A 25,430-nucleotide genomic window follows, 5' to 3' on the forward strand; every position below is an offset into this window, starting at 1 on the left:
TTTGACATAGTCAATAACCTATAAATAAAAAACAATAAAATAAAAAGAATAATCATACGAAAATAAATTATTGAGTAATTATTGTAAGCAGCTTTTAAGAGAGTCATTAAACAGTATAATAATAATTTTATTTAAACGTAAACTGGTAGGACGATATGGTATTTTGTTTAATATTGGATACAATGTTTCATGGTTTCAAAAAAAAAAGACAACAAAACAATTTTCTATTATTTGTAACTCCATAAAGATAAAAATAAGCATAGAGAATATAGTGGGTATATTACCTTATAATAATTAAAATTAGAAGCCAAATAGGATCATTTAGAAAAGAAAAATAAGTATTCTTTGTAAATAGTTTTGTATTATTTCTTCAGAATATTTTTAAAACAGCAGATTTGAACATATATTGCATTTGCAAAATGTAAGATTTTCTTTACGATATTTTCAATAAAAATATCAATTATTACACAAAATTTCACAAAAACTTTTACAAAATACAAAACACCAGTTTAAGTTACAACGCAGTTTTCTCAAGTGAATTTGTTTGAAAAAAAAAGTCCTTAGTAATTATTTGACTCAATCACTTTTCAACTTGTAAAATATCTACTTATCCTTAATACGTATAAGTAGTTAATATATAGTAGAATGATATATTATGTTTTAGCGTACATTTTTAAATTGTTACCTCATTTGTCCTATGTATTTAAAAGTATTATTTTTTAATTTGTTTTTTGTATGTCTTAGTAAGTTAGGACTATATGTATAACTTGTTAACATTATTTAAGGAAACAGTTAGTCTTCATAAACAGTTCTGCATGGTTTAAAACTTAAAATGCAACCGTCAGCAAGTGTCTTCAAATTGTATGCAGAGTATGTCAAAAAATAAAAATTCCGCTCAAAAGTGAGGTATCTTTATTTTTGACAATATCGAAAAAAAAGTTGATAGAGTTAATCAATAGTTAATAATAGCAAAAAATCATCCAAAATATCTGCTATTATTAACTAGTGTCAAAAACTGCTGTTATAGATCATTTATAAAATAAATATCATAACGTTGACATATATTTGTTCTTTTGAAAGAGATACTGTTTTTTCAACGAATCAAAAATTTCAAAATTTCAAAGAAGCCTAAATTCGAGCTCTAATGCTACTAATAAGTAGACCAATCAGCTCGTGTGGCAGATTCTCCTATTATTCTCTACAGGCAATAAAAGTTCATGACGGGTTTTAGGAGGATTCCTTTAGGCATGAATAGCTCTAGAGAGCACATTCCATGTAGTAACTCCAAATGGCGAATACTTTCTGTATAAAGATAGTCATTAACTGAGTCCTATGTGAGGGAGCCTTATCATCTATAAATACAGAAATTTTACCCACAGCTGCTCGCTATAATTTCACATAAGGTTCTAACATCTGTGTAATACACCTTTGTCCTGATAAAAGTCCATTCAATAACCACCAATTCTCTGCATCCGTCTGAAATAATACCTGCCCAAAACATAACACTGACACCAGCAAAGGAAGTATGGGACGGTCATGTGCTCGTTATGCAGCTCTGGTTGGCTCTCGCCAAAAACGAATTCGCCGGCTATCACTATTTAAACAGATTCTGGTCTCGTTTGAAAAAAGCACAAATTACAAAATTGTTGAGGGAGCTGTATGTTTTCTTGAGTCCACTGGAGGCATTGCTAAGCATGTCTAGGTTGTAGCTATGGAACATTTATTGGTCGACGACTCCTTAAACCTGACCCTAAAATTGTTATTTTTATTGTAGCAAACAATACTCTGACTCCTCTTGCACGCCTTAAGTCTCTTTGGAGAGCTGGCAGAGACATAGAAGACTTTCTCCGAATGGAAATTCTTATATACCTATTCTGTTTCTTATTGGTAACTCGGGGTCTGTTTCGAATTTGTCTCCAGCTTATTATATTATTAATTGTGATTTATTCCCATTAAAATGGTAATTATATTGTTTAAAATAAGTGTTGGTCTTTCATTTCCAATAATCTCCTTTTTTCTCCAAAATTATAAAGAGAGAATGACTTTTCAAGTAGTTGATCGATTACACAGCGACACCCGTCCATGTTGAATTGCCCGCACACTGTAATAGGTACTAATGAGTAAGTAACCAAAACAAAAAATAGTAACAAGAACAAGCCTACTAATATCCAGAGCGCGCTCAAACTCTCGTGCTTGTAAAATTTTCAGACACGAGCCGACTCCGACCGATAGCAGACGGACCATCACCCGTATCCACAAATAATAACAACGTTAAGGCCCGTTTTCACGCTACGTCTTATTGTACGTTTTGTTGGATAGGACAAATCCTATACAATAAAACGTGGCATGTAAACAGCAAAACGTACGTCTTGTCGAATCGAAATGAAATCCAAGGTCAGATCGTAGAAATGATGGGTGAAGCATACTTTTGCGAGAACTGATAGGATAAAACGTTACGTGAAAATACATATTCAGACAAGTCGTCTGATCTTGACTTATTTGATGACTAGTTCCATTGCAGTTCGTTTCATTTTCCCCAAAAAAAGCCTAATAATGTCAGATTTGCGGCAATGCACCCACGATTTTCTCGGGGAATTTATTGAATTGTATAAAAGTTTTTAAGTAGTTATGTTTTAAAACCAAGTAGATTGCATTACAGGTTTCAGGAATTATTTGGCTTAACTCTGGTTTGGATATTATGATTGTGAACTACAAGTCCTTGACGCTGCGGCCTGTTGTAAGATATCTGAGAGTTGCTGTGAGTCTTTCATGGGGTGTAATGACTTTTCTCATGAGGTGTCTTATTTCAATATGTATGGTGTTACCAACTCTAGCAATTGACAATAGGCTGAGGTGTCCATTCGCAAATAATTGCGCCAGTCATCTGGTTGGCCTCTTTGGTAACGAGACGTGGGAATACTGGCTTCTTTTTAGAAGCCCACTCTCTTGACCATCTTGTCTTTTCCCTCTTCATCCCCTTTTTCCTCAGTCGTAGTATCTTTATTGTTGAAAAAATAAAAGAAAGCAGCCGTGTTTCCTCCATAATAAAAAAAAACACTAAACAAACTTCACACAACTCAAGACTCTGAATTAGAAATGAGGTAGAAAACGGAAGGAAAAACGTAGTGTGTATACACTGGACAAAACGTACATTTTGTCGTACGTTTTATATGACCCACAAAACGTACAATAAGACGTAGTGTGAAAACGGGCCTTAAGATGCAACGGAGTCGCATAAACTCGCCAATATTTTCGTTCGTCTGGTTTGCTATTTACTGAATTACTATTAACACATATTTTAAATTGGTAAAAAATATAAATGGAACTATTTCGCAGTAGTCATAAAATATTTATTTGCAAGATTTTTTTAACTGTTACCAATGGTAACAATGTCTACATGGACGCTTCGCCAGTGAGCTTTTTTACGAAGTGTGTCGCCGATCCAACCCATTTTTTTTACTGTTTTCATTTTCTATCCCCTTCTGTTCTGTTAGATGTGACAAATCTTCGTTTCTGATAGTGTTGGGCCAAAAATTCTTTGTCTCTGGCCAATTATTTGTAGGTATTCGTTAACAAAGACCTGCAGTTTTCCTGTAAAGGTTTTTGGCACATTTTCAATCTGCTAGTTATTAATAGTAAATAGTATGTTATTTCTTGCATTGATTCCCATAGATTTGGTTTTATTAATATTAATTTTTAATTGGCTTCAGTAGAAAGTGTTGCCAATTGATCAACCACACATTGGAATCTTTGTCCTAAGAGGCCGATATCATCGGCGTATTCTAGATCGATTAGGCGTATGGTTAAACAGATTCTTCAAATGACTCAGCAATATTTTCCGCAGTTATAAATGCTTTGTTTACATAATAAATTGATTGGAAGTACTGAATACCATTAAAAAACACAACACAACACAATTGATCAAGACCATCAAAATGAGAAAGGTCCAATACTTCATATAATCAGGCCACCTAAATATCGTAACAATAGACAGTGGACAGGTCGAACGGTCGAGGAATTGTTTCATGTAGCTACCGACCGAGAAGCATTCCAGCAGCTTGTTAACATGGCGATAGCCAATGGAAAGCCTAATGCGACAGCCTAAGGAAAAGAAACAATACTTAACACTTCCTTCACAAGTTTATAACAGTATGAGAATTTTGCTCAGTTGGTAATATTGTATAGTTTTTGCTTGAATAGGTCTATATATTTCTATAATAACAATAATGCAATTCTGGGGCATTTCACAGGAGTTGGAATTTCATTAAAAATAAAACCAAAAACAGAATTGCTTATTTATTTTCATTCTTTTAATTTATGATTGACGAACAAGACTTACACATTAGCACAAAATTCTACTGGCACCAAACAGCAATAGCCCAAATAGAACAAAAATAAGATGTACGAATTAGACAAGCAATGAGGTAGAGCTGTCATTTCCGCACTCCTGTTTAATCTGAACTACGATAAACAACATAATAGACACCATTCTAATAGTGAAAACCAAAATACTAGTCTTTTTAAAGACGTCAATAAACACATATCTATATGTCAAGGAACAAAAATTAAAACAAATAAACTCTATAAAATATCTGGTAAATAATTTTACAAGTGAGTGTAACAAAAAAAAAAAAATAATATCATAAATTGAACAAAGTAGAAAAACATTTATGAGCTAGAAGACATTTTTTTTACACCTAAGTCTAAAGCTAAGAACTCAGTCAGATGCTGCGTTTTCTCTGTTTTACTTTATAGAGATGAAAAAAATAGACAAAGGACTTGCAAACAGAAAAAATACTGAAGGCCTTCGAAATGTATGTATATAGGACGGCACTGCAACTTTTATGGATACGACATGTCGCCGACAATGACGTTCTCCAGCACATTAGTAAATACAAAGAACTATTAAAAACCACCAAAGAAAGAAAAATAGTGTACTTAGCTCATGGAATAAGGGATAAAAACGAGCAGGGATATCAACTGCGACGTATTTGCAGATTTCGGGAAGGTATTTGACAAAGAACTACATGATCAACTAATCGATATTCTAAAAACACCAGGAATGGATTGTAGGATATAAGACTAATCTCAAACTTATATATATCTCCAACAAAAAGCCACAGTGCTATTCAGAGGTTCGAGATCTTCACAGTTCGACAGGAATACATACTGTCAGCAACACTGTTTTATGAAACTTTTGAAAAAATAAAAAAAAAACCTAGGACGAAAAAGAAGATGGTAATACAGTAAATAGCCAACTTAGAAGAAAAAAGATTGTATAGCCTCGGGGTGATGTCATGAACATGATCCATCCTTGGCATGTAATGATATCGGCGTTATAATCACACGGGCATGGTAACTTGCAATATTGTTAAACATAATATTGTTAAAAATAAGGCCACTTTCTTTTTGAGCGAAATTCAGATTTTCTGACACACCTCGCATATGAATAAAAAATGTGATCTGATGATGCTTTTTTAGGTATTAGTCCATGCAAAACTTTATATAAAAATTTTTTTTTCCCAAAATTAATAATAAAAATCTTATTACGTTTGAACTTATCGAGATATAACTATTGAATATTTCATTAAATTTTTTGCTTCAATTTTTTGTTTTCTGATACTTTTGGTTAGGTTACCTGCATTTGTATGAACTTTCATCAGTAATGTAACTATCCGACTGTAACATTGTATTGGAAATAAAACCTATTTTGCGTAATTTTTTTGCATTTTCTTATATATATATATATATATATATATATATATATATATATATATATATAAATAAGTAGTACACATGTTGACATACTCACTTGACAAAGGTGCGTCCCACAGAAAAAGATGTGAATAACTATCCAAATTTTGTGAAATGTTTTTATATTTTGTGAAAATTAGTTTTTAGTATTTAATTTATAAACGAATTTTGCCAAATATTGATCACGTTCAGCGACCAATGTTACTTAATTTTAATGTCAAAATGACAGCCTGCTAAACCAACCTATTACAAAAAGAACTGGTGAAAAATCGCGGTTTTTTTCTAATTCCATTCTTGGCCTCCCACAAAAATCTTTTCTCGTGTCAACACTTCAGGAAAAATACAAGCTTCCGAATAGTATGGATCTTGAACAATAATTACAAACCTTGCCCTCCATTTTTGTCTGTGTTCTACCAATACATTGACTCTATATTTAGCAAAAAGCAGAATTCTATACCATTTAATTCCATACAAGTGATTTTTAAGATTTTGGTGGTGAATTGTAAAAGCTTCTAGATTACTGGAAGGGTTCCCATCTCAATTTTATAGTGACTAGCAGGAATAGTGATACTGGTAACCACCAGGTACTAGAAATTGAGATTCCTAAATTTGTGCAATCCTTACTCGACTGCGTGTTCTGAAGTTCGGCTGAAAAAATAATCAATTTTAGTTTTACTGGACAAGACATAAACATTTTGATAATTAACTATATGGTATAAGCGTACCCTTTAAAAATATGCAATTTTTTTTGGCATTTGCTAAGAAGCATATATAAAAAAGATCAAATGGTTTTTTGTTGGAAAATGGTAAAACTTTTATCTAAAAGTTAAACAAAAACACAAAATTCGATGGTGTTTTTGCAACAACCATATAGACTGATCATTACCATACCATCCCGTTCCCCCAGTGCGACAGAGAAAACTGATGCAAAGCAGTCCCTGCATCTCTTTCTAATGGATTGGGTTTATTGACCAACGTGACGTTCTCATTGGTCATTTAGGTCACGTGGTCGATAAAACCGATAACTTAACTCTTGAAACGCATCTTGATTTTTGTCGATAGGACACTTAAATCAAAAGATATCGAATTTTTCTTGTTGAGCTGATACAAATTTTATTGAACATTGATTTCACGCGCGTAAGTGACATTCAAAAACGACGGTAGTTTCAACCGTTGTTTCTAAGAGAACGGTTCATTCTACACAAAAAGTGCTAATAAACATCTTTGTTTAAAATTATCTCAACTACATTTTTTATTTAAAATATTTTTTTCTACAGCGTACAGATTGTTGATAAATCGATTTTTTGCGTTTTTACCCCCTTACGAGGGGGGTTTTAGTGGGAAACCCGGGGGTAAAATTGGTAAACTTTTTTGCATCTTTTTTGGGGTCCCAAAATTAATATTCTGAACAAAATTCAGCTTGTTCGTATGATTTCTAGAGGTTCAGTGGCATTTTCGTCTCTGACGACAATGAGGTAGTTGCAGAATTGAATATTATTGAAGTAATTATTGCTTTAATTTTACACAAATAATTTATTTGTAAAAGTATACTTTTAAAGTATAATTATTTTAATATTATATTTATAACAACATTAAAATTTTAACTACTTACTTTTAAATAGAACTGGGATTAACCTAAATAAACTTAGTTTTATATTTTTTAGTTCATCTTCTGTCAAAGTAGTCAGCAAATTGTTCACCAAGTTAAATTGCAGCATTGGCTGATATTCGGTTAGTTAACCCAGTTTAAACTAAACTAACTAAAACTAACTAAAAAGGAACCAATATATTGTATCGCGAAGAAATCTTGTCTTATGCGACGTCCCAATATCGCAGATCGCTCGATCGCTGCCTGCCGCGAGAGATCGTGTTCTGTGTCTTATTCGAGCCTTAATTATGTACTATATTTTTCTAAGAGGATTTTCTAGCCATTTTTGAAAAAAAAGTTTAAATTTTTTGAAAATTAACTTGATAATTTTTCGACTGTTGTAGCAACCATTCAAATTTCGTCATTTTGTGTCATGTGGAACAATTTCACCCAATCATGTCAACATTAGACTGATAATTGCATTCAGTGCAATTTTCAATCCCTATGACAACACGATCGAGTTTGACAACTTCATCCAAATAAATTTCAAAATGTCACGTTTCGGCAATGAGAATGTTCAAAGTATAAATGCGCTAATCAAAGAAAAAATTCTTAGAAATACAACCTACAGTCACAAATATATTTGGGGAATATTCATGGAATTTTGCTGCGGACGAGAATATGAGTTGAATGAACATCGAAGCTTAGAAGAATTGGCGTTGATACTAAAAGATTGAATAAGAACAGTACTATAATGACTATAATATTATGATTGACCCGTTTAACAATATAGTGTTTAAACCAGCCCGAGATGCCCCCGATGCAATCAGGAAGAAACTACAAGCAGATCCATGTAAACGTAAGGCCAGTTCAGTTTCGTTAAATTGGTTTGGCATTAACAAAATAATATTGCTTTGGGATGAAGATACCCCTGAAGGTCTTATGCGTAAATTTTACCATATTGCTGCTGTAGAATTAGCGTGGCGAGGAAAAGAGGCAGTTGCTTGTCTGGTGGATTTTTTTCAAATCGAGAAAAATAACGATGACACTCCAACAAATCGCATTGAATACAATCCGGTATTCAGTAAAACGTGCCAATGTGGTTCTAAAAGCTGTGCAAGTAGTAAATGGTTGGTTATCAATAGTGAGAGACAAAAATGCCCTGCACGTCTTTTTCATAAACTGATATCAAAACGAGGCGACAATATTACCTCACCACGATTGTTCTTAAAACCAAATCGACACTGGAAAAATGAAACTGACAAATGGTACGATAATGGAAGAAATACAATGAATGGATGAATTAAATCTTCTGCTGAAGCAATTGGCTTGAATGTAAAGGAGAAAAAGATAACAAATCACTCGAATAGATCAACTGCTGTTAGCGAATTAGCAAGAAGTGGTGTACAAGAACAACAATTGCTAAAAATTACTGGTCATGGCAATCAGAATTCTATAAAACCATACTTGAATCTCGATCAAGAACACCACAACAAGATTATAAATATTATGCGTGGTAATAGATCTTCTATAGTAGAGAACAGCAACGAATCTAATGTTAACTTAAATTTTAATCATTGTACTTTCACTAACTGTACTTTTAATAAATAAATGTTTCGTTATGTTGAGTTATGATTTTTTTTTGGAAAATTATCCGCCGAATATCCCTCGGACATTGATGAATACCTCATAATTTCATGACAAATTTCTCAAGCTCGTTGCTTGGTAACAGCAGTTACCAAGGAACGAGCTTTCGATTGTCATGAAATTATCTCGTCTGTTATCAATGTCCTAGAGATATTACTACTGAAAAGTTTTTATTTTAAATCAAAGTAACGATTCAAACTTGCTCGGTTATCAATTTCATCAATATTTTAACAGGAATGAAAAATTGAAAAAAAATTGTATAAGTAGGTATTTTACAGATATATTTTTTTAATACCTTAATATCTTAAAAACCTCATGTAATAGGACATTTCTAACGAAAACAACACACGAAAATGTGTTTTTCAAGCCAAATACAAAATGGCTATTGACTAGTATTATGTATTAATTAAAACTAAGAAAAAAAACTAATTCAATATGTTTTATTCTTGTCTGGGAGTTTTCTATTCATTATGCATTCAGCTATTACACATACAAAAATAGAAACTTTCTAAACGCATATCCAATACATTCTTGGTGAATCATTCCTCACATTATTGGTGATAATTGGGACTATTCTTAAAGGTTGTGACGAATCGTAAAATAAAAAGGAAGTACTTAAAAGTCAATTAGTACCACAAGTCTGGTTCGGTAAAAACAGTTCCGCCTTTTTTAAACCAACTAATTGGAATACTAGTACAGTGCGGTGGGAAACCTTTAGTACCGCCTCTCTAATAGATTTCTTTTGTCACTATAGAAAGTTGGCAAATGTATTTTAAATGGTAATAAAATAAAATAAAATAACATTGTTTAGGTTGCTTATAATACTATTGTGGCTAATATAAATGGGGCCTTATAATATTCAATATTTTTCGTCGAATATTTCTTTAATCTAATACAAACCATTTTTGTAAATAACCAAACTTTTCGTATATTTGTTTGTCGTTTATCCATTTCTTCCAGTTTTTTAGTCTGCACTCATTACTTTTATAGTCTTTCCTTTTTTGTTCAATTGTTTATTCTAGCTAACCAATTTCCTTTGTCTTTTTTTTGTTTTTTTTTTCTCTTTGGTTCATTATTTTAGTTAAATTATTTTGGTTATTCTAGAAGGTTTTTCTCCAATTTCTCCATTTCTGTATTGTTCCCTTTTAGGCAAACCTTCATTCCATCAGCAAACAAACCTTCTAGATAATTACTTTCTTCTCCCAATCGCTTTATCCTTTCTGCTTAAATCTCACCGCATGCCTTCCTTATTTTAATTCTTAACCATATTTTTCTCATTCAAATAGTAAATAGTATTATCTTCTTGCATATATTGTCTTATGGATCGCAAGTATTGTCGCCTCCACCGCCTTTAAAATAGAGGAGAGCGCTCTACAGTGGCCACCCCCTGTTTTTCTGGTGGTGGCCACTGTACTTACTATTACATGAACTAACACGTTGCGCCTATTTCAAAAAAGTAATGAAACACAATGACCAAATACGTGCTCTGTTAGATTTTAGTTCGCCGCGAAAGCTCCATAAGGAAAGCCAAAATTATTTTTTTGTGGAATATTTCGAGAGAAAAATTGATGACACGGTAAGCAACAGGTAATAATTTTTATATTTCATCCTTAGAAAATGCATTTATAATCCGATTTATTAGGATATGCCTAATAATTCATCAATGAGAGGTTAGATTTTTAAGTTTTATTGGTAAAATTCCTACAGTGGTCACTCTTAACGGTTCCGACAATGACCACTGCTTCTTTAGTGTGGCCACTGTAGGGCACGATTTTTAAAGTTTTTTGTGTCAATGAAGTGCGCCGTGATAACTAAAAAGAAATGAAATTTTGTTTTCTTTCAGAACAAAATGCCTCGTCAGAAGACTATCACTGGGATAATTTAACCGGAGACAATGAGAAAGGCCCTTGATGAGAATAAAAATATTTGGTTGTCAGTAAAAGCTGACAAATGGCTGGAATAAACCAAAATAAAATGGCTGGAAATCGTTGGTTGACCACATTTCTAAAAAAAAATCCTCTCTCAATTAGAACTGCGGAAGCTACCTCACTAGGACGAGAAATGGGTTTTAATAAAATTGTTGTACAAAAATATTTTTCGCCAATTTATAGTAAGTAATGGATAAGTAAAAATTTCGCTTTAGCAAAATATATAAGATAGATGAAACTGCTTTAATCACGGTACAATAAGCGGGAAAAGTCATAGCTATGAAGGATCAAAAGCAAATCGGGTAAATAACTTCCGCAGAAGGGGGAACTCTGGTAACTTTGTGTGAATCAAATCAGTGCAGATGGTAACACAGTTCCGCCAATTTCCGCGGAAATTTTTTTAAAGATCACACTCAAAGGTGCTCCAAATGGGAGTATTGGAGCCGTACCACCCTTTTTGTGGACTACAACAGAAATATTTGTGCAATGGTTAAAACTTTTTATATCCCACACAAATCCGACTGAAGATATGCCATTTCTTTTAGCTATTGATAACCACAAAAGCCACATTTGTTTGGAATTAATAAACTATCAAAAGAAAACCATGTAGTTTTAATTATTCTTCCATCACATACAACCCATAAGCTTCAATATTTAGACATAACCGTTTATGGTCCGCTTCAAAGACATTAAGTCATTACAAATTACTCCATGTAAAACTTAGCTTACAAATCAGAAAATACGCCCCCTAAGCAGTTTCTCGAAGTGCAAAATGACCCGTACATTACCTGTGTACGTTTTTTTACTTTATTTAGTTTTTTTTTCATAAGTAGTATTTTTATGTTCATTTGCCATTTACCATTTTGTATATAGTATTTTTCATATAAAAATGTATACAAAACATGCACGTCACAATTTATATAAAGTGGCGTCACTTATATTTAAAATTTACAGAACGTCAACGTTAGAGTTCAAATTTTCCTAAAACAGCTAATAATACGAAACCCATACGGAGCTGCTCGATCTTTCATAGGCGTTAACATGGTATAATAATCAGAAAAATATGATCATCATTATATTGGGAATTTTAGGATTATATTGATTAAATAACCAAAAACATTTATTATTAATAATATAAATTTTATGAAATTACTCTTTAAGTCTAATATTCTACAAAATAATAATTTTAATTAAATATATTAGACAATTGTACGCAACTGATACGGAAATACTTCAAATTTTTTGACAGTTCAGCGTGTGGTAAAATTGTTTAAAGTGTTGCCGCTTTTTTAGAGTAAGAATTTTGTTTATGTTTTGATTTCTTACACAATTTGATCATAATATATTATATATTAATAAATTGTATTTATAAATACATATTAAATTTAGATTAATAGCGTTAAAAACTAATTATTGTTGTGTATTGTGATTGTGCTATGCCAAAACAACTAAATAGTCTGTAGAAAGCTGATAAGCTTTCATATAAGATAGATTATTTTGAACAAGAAATAATGGCGGGACGTTTTTATTATTAATGCTCTAAAAGTGATAAGTTTAAAATTTAGAATATAGAATTTTGTATTAAAATGTTTTCTTATGTATTTTGGTGTGTTGCAGTAATCTTAAAAGTAAATGTATTTACTGTTAATATAATAGTTTGACAAATAGTTGACATTTTAAAAATTCCTCACTTACTAACTATTCTGATGTTTTGGTAACGCTGTGGGGTTCTGAGTCGTAAATCTTGAATGACGTGCACGCATTTTTATATGAAAAATACTATATGTATTAATTTTAACACATTTTTCTTATTATTAATGATTTATTTCAAGACATTACGCTAAATTAGACTTCTATCAGCTTAGAGAACAAGCTAGATTTAGATCGAGATACAGCACTAACGACCACTTACTAGTGATAAATAACCTGATAGAGAAGCCTGCAGAATACAACAAACCATTGGCACTGATATTTGTGGACTACGAGAAAGCATTCGATACCATAAGCCAGCAGAAAATGTTAAAAGCATTGACAGAATGCTGAATAGGACATCGCTACACCAACATAATCAAATATATCTACATAATCAAAATGCCACAGCTAGCATAAGACTACCTGAACAAGAAACAAATAAATTATGTATACAGCGAGGAGTACGGCAAGGAGACACAGTCTCTCCAAAGCTATTCACAACGATTTTAGAACATACTTGTAAGAAGGCATATCTGAACGAGCATAGTATCAACATAAATGGAGAGAAGCTCAGTCGTTTAAGATTTGCAGATAACATCGTCCTTATAGCCGATAGTATGGATGATGCAATAATAATTATTGAAAAATTATATCACGCTTCCTTGGAGGTCGGACTAAAGATTAATATGAACAAGATGCAAATAATGACTAATCTGGTGCTAAATCGAAATATTGCTGTTGATGGAAGGGATATTGTGCAGACTACATCGTATAAGTACCTAGGACATAAAATTCGGTTGAGCAGAGATAACCAGACATGTGAGCTCCCACGTCGCATAGGATTAGCCTGACCAGCGTTTGATAAATTAAATTATGTATTTAAATCGGATCTACTCATATGCCTCAAAAGAAAAATCTTTGACCAATGTGTTTTACCTGTTCTCACTTATGGACCGAAAACATTAACACTCACAAAAAAGGTAGTTAATAAGATTCGCGTGACTCAGATGGCTATGAAGTGCCAGATGTTGGGTGCCTCTCTTCTTCTTCTTCTTCAAGTGCCCTATCCTTTGCGAATGTTGGCTATCAACATGGCAATTCTGATCTTGTTTGCGGTGCTTCTGAATAGTTCGACCGATGTGAGCCCGAACAACGCAGATTTTGGAGCCACGAGTGTCTTCTCCTGCCTGTCCCTCCCTTACTGTCTACTTTCCCCTAGACAATCAATTGCAGTAGACGGTACTTATCGTGTCTCAATATGAGGTCTAGATATTTAAGCTTTCTTTGTTTGATTGTGCTCACGATTTCTTTCTCCTTTCCGATTCTTTGAAGTACCTCTATGTTGATGACATCTCTCTGAGAGACCGAATCAAAACGTTCTTGGGCAGGACACGTCGCCAGATTATCAGACAACCGATGGACAAAACGGATTGTCGTTGGAAACCAAGACAAGAAGCAATACGGAGCAGAGGACGCCCACCAACTAGATGGACTGACGACCTGAAGCGTGTTAGCAATTACTGGATGCAAGTCGCAGAAGACAGAGACAGAAGTATAATATATACTTCTGTTGTCATGAAACAACAATTTTTTATCCTAATGTATACAATGGTTAATTATATTTATCATAATGTACTAAAAATAAAAAACTAGCTTTTCTTCTTCAATAATGCATGTTTTTAATTGTCACATTTACGGGTCCAGGGACGTCAGAACGCTGTTTATGCACAAAATATTCACCACGCCAGTTGATGGTTAAAATTGTACTCACTGAGGTTAGTAAATTGTGTGTGCTTTTGTTCTTGTTCTTGCTGGCGAAAGAGCATTTCTATCCATATTCAAAACAGGGTAATTTAACAGACAGCAAATTTCTTACAAACTATCCAACTGAAATTCTAATCACAAACTGATTACGGTGTTACACAGCTACGGAGAAGCCTACACGGGTACTCCGGTTCTGTTTCAAAAGCATCTAACCTTATAGATAACCAAGGACAACGCAAACACTCACTGATCACGCGTCCTTGAAATTCTGTCTATTGAAACATAAAGAAACTTTAGAGATTTTGGAAACATAAAAGAATACATCGTATGTAACAATTTTCTGTAGTCTGCCTTGTCGTTGATTTAGCGTAATAATATTCAAAATAATTTTCATTGATCTGATTCTGGCACAAACCTACTCTGTAGAAACTTACTTTACTTTATCTAAATATTTTGTGAAATATTCTATCTGTAAAATCATCAATATTATCTGGCGTTATTACGTAGTTAATTGATTTGCCGTGTACATTTTTACAAAATTGTTCAATTAATATTTGATGAACTATATGGAAGTGAAGGTTACTTAATTTATATTCAATTACGTTCAATAATATTCTTTTAAGTACACTATTTTTTAATTTCCATGGAATATAGTTTTAAAATTATCCCTCTCAGTGAACTCAAAGCATGTTGACTATATTTTGTGAAAATTAAATATAATGTGTTTTCTGCTGTGTATTAGGTACATTAATAACTTAAGCCGGGTACACACATGCCACTTAATTTATGAAAGTAGCTGGCATACCAGTTGCTTGTATAGGTATATAATTATTTCTTCATCTTCGTTTTGTTCTTTGTCTGGGTTTAATAGCTCTTGAAAATGCTCCTTTCACCTTTTCATTATTTCCCCTTTCTCACTAATAATTGCCCCATTTTTGTCCTTGCAAACTGTTGATCTTGTCACGTACCCTTAGGTGTATTGCTTGGTTTCCTAACCTAACCTAACCTAACCTAACCTAACTTGTCAAGATTGTCATTTCAATCAGTTGCTTTCATCAGGTCCTCGTAGACACATCGTCTCAGGACCAGCAACTTCACGTGGATTCATACGTCGCCATGTTACCAAATCCAATGGTAACTTTAACATCATAGAATGTATCACCATATAATGTAAACCAAATTTAAATAACAATTTTTAACGGGTTTTTACCCACATATTTAGTGGCTCAATACATGTATACCCACCTATTAAGTATTAACCACATTTTGTATTAACCTTGGTCAAAATTTAAATCTTACGTTCTTTTTAATTAAGTGGTTATCTACTTTTTAGGTGCACTGATGATGGAATATAGATTCCGAAAATGTTTTGTGATATAGCCCGATTGGGTTTTTTAAAATTATATATGTTTTATAAAGGATTTTTAATAAATTTTTTTGTTATATATGGTATACAGCCAACTACAGGAACTTAGATTCATTGTGGATAAGAGGTATATTAGGTCCGCCCTTTAAATCGCCGAACATGCATGAGTGGATATAATAAAAAAGGGGAAGTTCAACGTTGCCAAACTTATTGGTTTTATTTGACCTGTTGTCTTTTTAGTATTTGAACAATGTTCTAAGATAATAAAATTAGGGCGAAATGGATTTAAATGGCAGCTTACTGTTTTTTATTGGGAATATGCCACAATTTTACTTTACAATAAGTGTCATATAACATTTTGATTTCCCTGAAGTCCCTGAAGTCCCTGAAAACTTCTATAATGTTTATTTTAATAAGTTACTCGGGTGAAAAAAATTGAAAATTTAGTGTGATTTTGAATTAAAAAAAAACTTTTTGTTTATTGTAAGGGACTTTCGGCCCTCGGTAATAATGTAATCTTTTATTCTGCGTTTAAGTTTTTCAAAAATATTTGTTAGTTCTCTCAGGATTAGAAAAAAATGAGTGCATTTAAAAAGCATTGGCCCGAAATTTTGCGCCTACGCTCTTAACGCAACTAAACCGATTTTCGTAAACAATAACTATGATTGCTACCAGGATATCCACCGGCATATCCACGTGGATATCCTATCCAGGATATAATATTCGTGTTTATTGAGATTCAGATGCTGTATACTGAATGTGTGACACGGTATGTTTCCAAATTCGAGATTTTGAAAAATGAACTAAAAACCGATATTTTGAGGCTAAGAGTTTGAATTTTGTATCACGTTTCAGGGGGTTATTTTGAACATTTTTTGAAGCTTTGCGCCTATTTAAAATTTTATTAAAGGTACTTTCTGTCATTATTCTTATTTAATGGTATTGTATTAGATGATTCTTGAGAGTGTATTAAAGAAATAAATAGTACGCGTTAACATGTTTAATTTTTTTTGCATAAAAGTAGCACTTCATATGAAAAAAACGAAGAAACATTTTTTGTCAAAAATTAAACGAATATTAATTTTTATATTAAAAATTTTCATTACATTAGTGCACTTTTGAACTTTTATTTTATTATTTTATCATAGGGAAATCATATTAAACTGAAACTTAAAATTAAGATAAATTCATTGCTGATTAATGAGGCATTATATCGATATGTCACTTTTTAAAATCCAATCAAAAAAATGTACCTAGAAATGAAAAAAAAAAAATTGTGTACTTTTGACATTTTGACGTATTTAGTATTTAACATTTTAATTGAAATATATTGTGCGAGTAAAACAAGTACTACATAAATCAATATAAAGCAACCAAAATCGAAATAAATCAAAACAATTTAATTCTCTAAAATAATTTATTATTCTTTACAAATCATAAAGTGCAATAAGCTGAAACATGCATTTACAAAATAAGTGATGTGATGATGACTAAACAATTACAATCAAAATAAATAAAACATTGTTTTTAAACCTAATAATAACAGAAATACTGTTTACAAAATAAAAATATGATGTGAAAAATCGAAATAAAAAGAAACATGTTAGACACAAACTACTTTTTTCTTTTTCAGTATATTATAAAAATATTGCTTTTTTCTTTTTAAAGCGGCAATAATATATTTTATACATATTTATTAAAGTGAAAAATTTATATTATAAAAATAATTTTATATAAATTTTGAATTTTACCTAATGTGGGTTTTGTCACTGTCCTTAATCGTTTGTTTATTATTTTCTCTAAGAGTTTCATACACGTACATAGCAACTCAATCCTCTGTAGTTATAAGATTTTCTCCTCTTTCCCCTTTTTTGTATATGTGTATTATTAGTAACACTTCCAATCTACCGGTATATCTCCATATTTTATTTACTACTTTTAGTGATATTTGTTCTCCATTTTTACCCATGTTTTTTATAATTTCTGTTATTATTTATCTACTCCAGGAGCTTTTCCACGCTTCCAGACTTTTATTGCGTCTTCTCTTTCTTCCTCATTTATTGAGTTTTCTGTATCATTTTCCAAAATATTATTTTGTTCTTTATTACTGTCGTCTTAGTTTATATCCGTTAGCAGTTCTTCGAACTGCTCGTTCGTTCTGTATATCTCATGATTTTTTGTGTTCCTATCGTCCTTAGGGTTCTGTAGAATAGCTTTTGGTTACTTTTGCTATCTTCTTTCATTTTATCTGCGAACTTTTTCCAATTGACTTTCTTTGCTGATTTTACTAATCTTTTTACCTTTTTTCTTTTATTTTTATATGTATTGAACTTCTCATTTGTTTTGTCTTTCAGATATTGTTTCGATACATTTTTCTTCACTTTTACTTGCTTTTTTATTTCTTCGGACCACCATGCTGTCTGTTTCTGTGTTGGGACTTTTTTACTTGTTTCGCATACTTCGTTAGTTCCAGTAGCAGGTCCTTGTAGTTGTTTTATTGGTTGTTTTTATCATTATTTTTTTCTGTTTCTTTTCTTGTTCCAAGTTTTTCATTGACTTTTTTCTCAAATATTTTTGACATTTCTTTATTTCTTAGCTTTTATGTTTTTATCGTCTCTTTTATAATTGATTTTTCTTTTCTGCACTAGTCTTTTGTTTCCTTTTTATTTCTTGTCGTATCTTTGTTACTACCATGTAATATTGTTTTATATCATTGCTTTCAACTAGTATATAGTCAATTATGGATTTTTCATTTCGAATCTTTACTTTTCTAGTATACATGTGGATTTCCTTGTATTTAGAAAATATATTAGTTATTGTCATAATGTTTAAAGTGCAAAATTCTAGCAATCTCCTTCAGTTTTTATTTCTGGTCATTTCTCCATATGATCCTATATGTCTAGTGGAAATTTCGTCTTTTCTTTTTACCTTACTGTTGAAATTTCCTGCAATGTATATTTTTCCTCTTGAGGAAACTTAACGTTTGCTTCTGTTGCAAACGTTAACTTTTTCCAAAATTTAACTTTGCTTTGTGCGTTATCATCTTTATTTAGTCCATATATTACTATAATAGTATTATTACTGCTACACTCATTATCATTTATTTTTATTAGTAATATTCTCTCTGAACATGCTTTCCAGAAGTATATCTGTTTTTCCAGTCTCTCATATTTATACAACCTACAACTACCGCTGCTCTTTTATCATCTGATACTCCGCTATATATTAGTGTATGAATATTTTCCATTTTTACACTTCTTGTTCTTTTTTCTTGGTCTATGATATTATTAGTATACTTAATTCTGCAGCTTCAAACTTCTCTACTAGTTCTATTTATTTACCTCATGTTCCAAGCTTCAATTTTTCAAACCGTGTCCGTTGTCATTGCTAGGGTTTTGTCAGCTTTGCCTTTATCATTATCCTTGTTTTTTTGCAATTGTCAATTCAAATTGCATTTGTAAAGTGCAATTTGCAATTCAAAAGTAACTTTTTTACGCCTTTCCCTTTACCTATTTTTGAAAGTTGTTAACTCAAGAAATCTTGCATACGTTTTTGAAACAACTCATTACGTAACCCCCACCTACAGTGATATTTCTCTTTAATATTCCCTGCTCCTCTAAAACAATAATTTCTTCTCTTTGGACATCTCATGACATTACAAGGTATATCTCATAAGATAGGGTACAGCCGGATAAGAATGTCAAAATTGTCCTAGTGGTAACTTGACCCCAAATTTTGGGGTATTGTTTGGCATCAAAAATATAAAATTTGAGGTTATTTTGAGGTTATTTGTCAATATTTGAAGCTAAAATCTGACAAAACTTCATTTTTTGTGATGCTGAACAGTACCTTAAAATTGGGGGTCTTTTCCATGGTTCGTAGACTTACTAAGTCTAAGTCTAAGTAGTAAGTCTACGAACCATGGGTCTAATCAAAGTTTCCGCTGGAGCAGTTTTGACATTTTTATCCGGCTACGCCCTTTTTAATAAACTATTTAAAATTCAATTTTTTTGAACTCACTAGAATCTTAGATGTGAACAGCAAAATCAATAGTGAAGAAAGAATTTATCTAATTTTTGTAACGGTTTTCTAGCATATAAAGCATTTTTTACATATTATCAATAGACAGTTCTTTATTAAAAATACAGGATGCTATAGAAAAAAGTAGTTGGCTTTAGTATAAACGACAAATAAACATAATAAAATTGATATATTTATGTATAGTCAACAGTCTTATTTTTTATATGGTCTTTATTAGAATTAAAACCTACATTAGTAAGATCTAAATTATGTTCTAGTAGTTTTTTATTTGTACTTTCGTTTACAATATTGCTTAAATTTTTTAAATTGCTCTCACTGCTATTTTCAAACTGTTTTTCTGTAGAGACATAAATTGAGTTAGTTGTTGTAATAGTTGCTGCAACGGCTGTAACGTTTTCAGATTCACTAAAATTATTTTCTATTTCAATTATATTTTCAACAGTTTCAGCGTAAGGCTCAATAGTAGTCGTTTGGGTTGTATTCTCCGATACGATTTCAATTGTACAGCTTGCAGGTATGTTAGTAATATTGTTTCTCCGTCCATTCGTTTTATATAACTCCATATAATATTCATTCTGCACTGAAAACCTCTCTGCTTTTTCTATTAACTCACCCGTCATCTGCTGCAGCTGAGGTAGGTACTTTTTCCAAAAGGCACACTGCTTTAGTCTGGGCCCCCTACCGGTCGCTGTTGAATTGACGTCTAAGGTAAGATACTCTCTTCCATATGTTGTGTGCAATGGCCAGAAAGTCGGTGTCCAGACGCCGTTCGGACTTAAACTGGGGTTACCTAATAGAAAACAAAGAATACATTTAATAATATTGACAAATTCAGCTTAAAACAGTTAATACTAATTTTATATGGAATTACACCTACTAGGTGAATATAAATATACAAGCATGCATACATACGGCAGATTGAAGGACGCATTCAATAGTGAAATTACTAAGAGCCTTAAGAAAAAGGTATACAAAAGGACCCAGGGAGAGTCTGACCAAGTTACGGCTCCGGCTACACCCGTCAATACGTGCTCAACACAAGAAAAGAAATTCAAAATCAATTTATTAGAAGAAGACTCAATAAAAGACCTATATAAGCGAAGATTGGACCAAAAGCTAGAAGAGTTTCGGTATGAATCATTAGAACAAACATACGAACACATAAAAACCTGCATGAAGACAGCAGCCCTAGAAGCTCTTGGAGAAGTGGACCAAAAATACACCCAACAAACTACGAAATTAACACTAACATGCAGAAAAGAGAAAAAAGAACTTCATATAAAATACCTGAACACAAAAAACTATGAGGACTTGGAACTATACAGAAAAAAAAAATAAAGAAGTGAAAAGAAAAGTAGCAAATGAAAAAAATGAAAGATGGGAAAAAACATGCACAGAGATAGAACAGCACATAGGAAGAACGAGAAATTCAGAGTCATGGCGCATCTTAAAGTCGCTCCAAAGAAATAAGACAGAGAAAATCAAGATCGGTCAAATCAAAGAAAACGAATGGCAAGAATACTATAAAAAATTGCTAACCGAAGACCGCCCCGAATTCAAACAATCAGAAATAGACGGAATAGAAATCTACACACATGACGAAATCGAATTAAGCCTAGTTGAGGTAAAAAGAACGATCAAAACTTTAAAGAACAAAAAAGCAGAAGGTCCCGGCGGAATACCAAATGAATTGATAAAAAACGGATCGAAAAAGTTATTCCGTATGATACATAAAATGTTTGAGAGAGCACTGAATGGAGAAGACTTACCGGCAGAATGGACCCAAGCATATATGACATCAATATACAAGAAAGGAAATAGAAAAAACTGCGAAAACTATCGGGGAATCAGCATTATATCGTCTATAGGCAGACTGTATGGAAAGACCATAAAGGAAAAATTAGAAATATATATACAAGATAAAATCGGAGAAGACCAGGCAGGTTTCACAGCGGGGAAAGCATGCTTAGATCACATTTACACGGTCGAACAACTAATAGAAAAAAGAATGGCCAAAAATAGATCCGTCCATCTGGCTTTTGTTGATCTTAAGAAGGCATATGACTCAATACCTAGAACCAAGCTATGGGAAGCAATGGAAGACATCGAAGTTCCACGAAGTTTAATAAACGCGGTAAAAGCACTCTACAAGAATAACGAAGTAGCTATCAAAACGGGCAATAGAATATGCAGGCCATTTAAGACGACAAAGGGACTACTACAGGGTTGCTCCACATCCCCCAACCTGTTCAAAATATTCCTGGAAAAAACCCTGAAACCATGAAAAAGAAAGTGCGAAGGAATGGGTATACCAGTAAGGAACGAATATCTATATACGCTAAGTTTTGCCGACGACCAAATAGTGATCGCACAAGACGAGGATGACCTCAGTTTTATGATGAGAAAACTGGAGCAGGAATATACAAAAAATGGGATGGAAATAAACCTAAAGAAAACTGAATACCTAACAACGGAGAATACAGAAATAAAACAGCTGGAAATAGACGAAGGTAAACAAATCAAAGGAACAGACAAGTATAAGTATTTAGGCTTCATAATATCAAACAAAGGAACAACGAAGGAAGAGATAAAAAATAGACTAGGACAAACAAGAGACTGCATACGAAAAGTGAACCCGGTACTATGGGATAAGAACATCAGCATGAAAACAAAGAAAAAAATATATAATACCATGACAAGAAGTATCCTCACTTATGGGTGTGAAAATTGGACAATAAATAAGAAAACCAAAAACAAAATAAGAGCAACAGAGATGAAATTACTAAGGAGAAGCTGCAGAGTAACAAGAAGAGACAGAATAAATAACATGGAGATTAAGAGGAGAATGGGAATGAACTCCGACATAATAGACTACATCGAACAGAAGAGATTAACATGGTACGGACATGTCAGAAGAGCAGACCAAAATCGGTGGATAAATAGAATAACAGAGTGGAGCCCGATAGGAAGAAGAAAGAGAGGCAGACCCCGAAGATCTTTCAGAGATGAGGTGGACGAAGCAATGAGTAGAAGAAACCTACAGGAAGGGGACTGGCTAAACAGGAAAAATTGGAGAAAACGGTTGAGTGAAGGAATACAGTGAAAACTGTGGAAATCCTTGTATATATATATATATATCAATGAGTGCTTCCGTTATAATATATAGAGCCGACACAATAACGCGCACTAAAAAGAATGCTAATAAACTGAGAATTGCACAGAGGAAAATGGAAAGATCAAGAAACAGACAGCGTTAAAAACGAAGAGATTTGCAGAAAAAAAGGAATACAAGACAACATAGAAAAAATATCAGGGCTGAAGATTTGCAGGACATGTAGCAGACATCAGCGATAATAGATGAAGTAAGAGATTATTGTAGCTTGTGGCAAATGCTAGTTTAAAAAAGTAAGGTTATGCTAATTAGTTTTATACGTAGTTAGTTAAGCATTATTAAGTTTAAATCAACAAAATAAATTGCGATGAGTATTTTTTATGTTTTTCTATGCAATTTGAGTGTGTTTTGCGATATTTGTGATTATAATAACTCTTTTTTTTTTGTTAAAAATTTCAAAACATTATTCAGTGTTTAGTTGGGCAAAATGGGATACCGAGTAGTTGGATAAAAATGGATACTATCCCGTTTTGTCTAACCAAAACTTAGATACTTTTTAACAAGCATACTAAATTTAATTTTTTTTAGGGTTAATAAAAGATGGGAAAATATAAAAGAAACAGTGATCGGCAGTCTTGGAATGAGGAAAGTATGGGCCAATCAGTGGAAGAGGTTCTTGGCAAAAGAATGGGTTATCTTAAGGCTTCTAAAGAATTTGGGGTACCTCGAACAACTCTTGAAGCCAGAGTAAAAAAAATTAAAAATGGAACTCTCGAACGAGAAAATTCACCAAAGAAAGGAATAGGGAGTCACAGACCGGTTTTTACAGCGGAACAAGAGGAGGAGTTGCTGGCAAAGCTTGGTTATACAGCTTTCTAAAAAGACATCCAACCGTTAAACTTCGTACCCCTGCGCCAACATCTCTAGCTAGAGCCACTGGTTTTAATAGGCCTGCTGTAAAAAAATATTTTCTTGCTTACTGGCGTGCTTGATAAATATAAAATACCACCCCAACGGATTCACAACGTTGACAAAACGGGTATAATGACTGTGCCAAAGAAAAGATCGAAATGTTTATCATTGCCTGGGAAAAGGCAAGTTGGGTGTATATCTTTAGCTGAACGTGGTGTTCTTGTTACTGTGGAAATTTGCGTGAGTGCTTCTGGTGTATTTAATCCGACTACTTTTATTTTTTTTCAGGTCCAGAGCACAAATTGAGGTGCTAGATGATGCTCCACCTGGCAGTAAAGCTTTCTATCATTCGTCAGGATGGATGCAAAATTTTTTTTTTTTTTTAATAGGTTTAGTCATTTTATTGAGTTTTCAAAACACTCCAAAGAACATCCTGTTCTTTTAATTTTGGACATACGACCCACACAAAATATATTGACGTCATGGTGAAAGCTAGAGATATTGGTGCTGTAATGTTGTGCTTCCCTCCGCATACTACACATCGATTGCAGCCTCTAAACGTCAGTTTCATGTAATCACTCATCACTTATTATACTTCATAAGTTCAAAAATGGATGCAACAACATCCAGGTCGACAAATCACAGTCTCCCAAATGGGAAAACTTTTCGGAAGCGCATATATGAAAGCTGCTAGCGTTTAAACCGCTGTAAATGGGTTTAGAAAGACGCATTCAACCTTTCAATCCAGAATTTTTTGAAGACTGAATGGTTGAACCAGTTGAAACCACAGAAACACCGATGAACGATCTGATGATTGGTCACGTTGTAGAAAATAATCGGCGCTCTCCACCTCGTACACCACCATTATTACAAAACCAAGTTGATGGTGATGCAGAAAGTGACAATTCTCCAATACTTTTACACCACAAAAATCTCCTACGGTGCTTTAAAATAAGGATAATTGTCATATTACTTCTCTTCCTCTTTCTTGTAACAAGTTCTATGCCCTCTTGTTCGTACTTTGTCAATAAATTTCTGTCACTCCAAAAAAACTAGTTGCCCTTCCTCACGTAGAAAAAATAATTAACCCTAATGATAAAAGGAGAGGAGAAACAGCTGTGTTAACCTCAACACCTTATAAAGAAGAACTGGAGAGGACTATAGGTGAAAAGCCCATCAAGAAACCAAAACTAAACACGGAAGAAAAATAAAATTGAAAAGGCAAAGGACAAAATAAGAAATATGTTCCAAAAATTAGGAAAAGAAAGAAGAAAAAGAAACAAAACGGATAGCAGTTCAGATGATAAAGACGCAGACGAAGTTTGCATTTATTGCTCGGAACTGTATTCCAAATCAAATTCAGATCATGGTTGGGTAATGTATGAGCAATGTCGACTTTTTGCTCACCAAGCTTGCGCAGTGGTAGAGAATGATGGTGAGCCATACTTATGCGGCTTTTGTCGGTTTTAAACTACAAATTTATTTAATATTATTAATGTTATATGAATAATGTTTTATTTTTCAAGTCAATATATTTAACTTGAATATTGTCTTTATTCACATTCAAAAACCCGATCAGGTGGACAAAAGGGGATACTTTGTCATTTAAAAAATTGACTTTTTATA

The 25,430-nt window shown here is 32.8% G+C and overlaps 1 protein-coding gene across 3 annotated transcripts in view; it reads right to left on the minus strand.

The window, feature by feature from the left end:
* Positions 1-18,915: 18,915 nt before the first annotated feature.
* LOC140441730 (acetylcholinesterase-like) overlaps positions 18,916-25,430 on the minus strand; it is a 323,943-nt gene continuing 317,428 nt past the window's right edge. For all 3 annotated transcript variants that reach the window (XM_072532620.1, XM_072532619.1, XM_072532621.1), the window contains one exon: positions 18,916-20,570. In XM_072532620.1, the coding sequence (XP_072388721.1) occupies positions 19,954-20,570 (617 nt within the window). In that variant the 3' untranslated portion in view covers positions 18,916-19,953. The remainder of the gene's footprint in view (positions 20,571-25,430) is intronic.

Source organism: Diabrotica undecimpunctata, chromosome 5 (genome assembly GCF_040954645.1).
Source record: "Diabrotica undecimpunctata isolate CICGRU chromosome 5, icDiaUnde3, whole genome shotgun sequence".
NCBI classification, from domain to species: domain Eukaryota; kingdom Metazoa; phylum Arthropoda; class Insecta; order Coleoptera; family Chrysomelidae; genus Diabrotica; species Diabrotica undecimpunctata.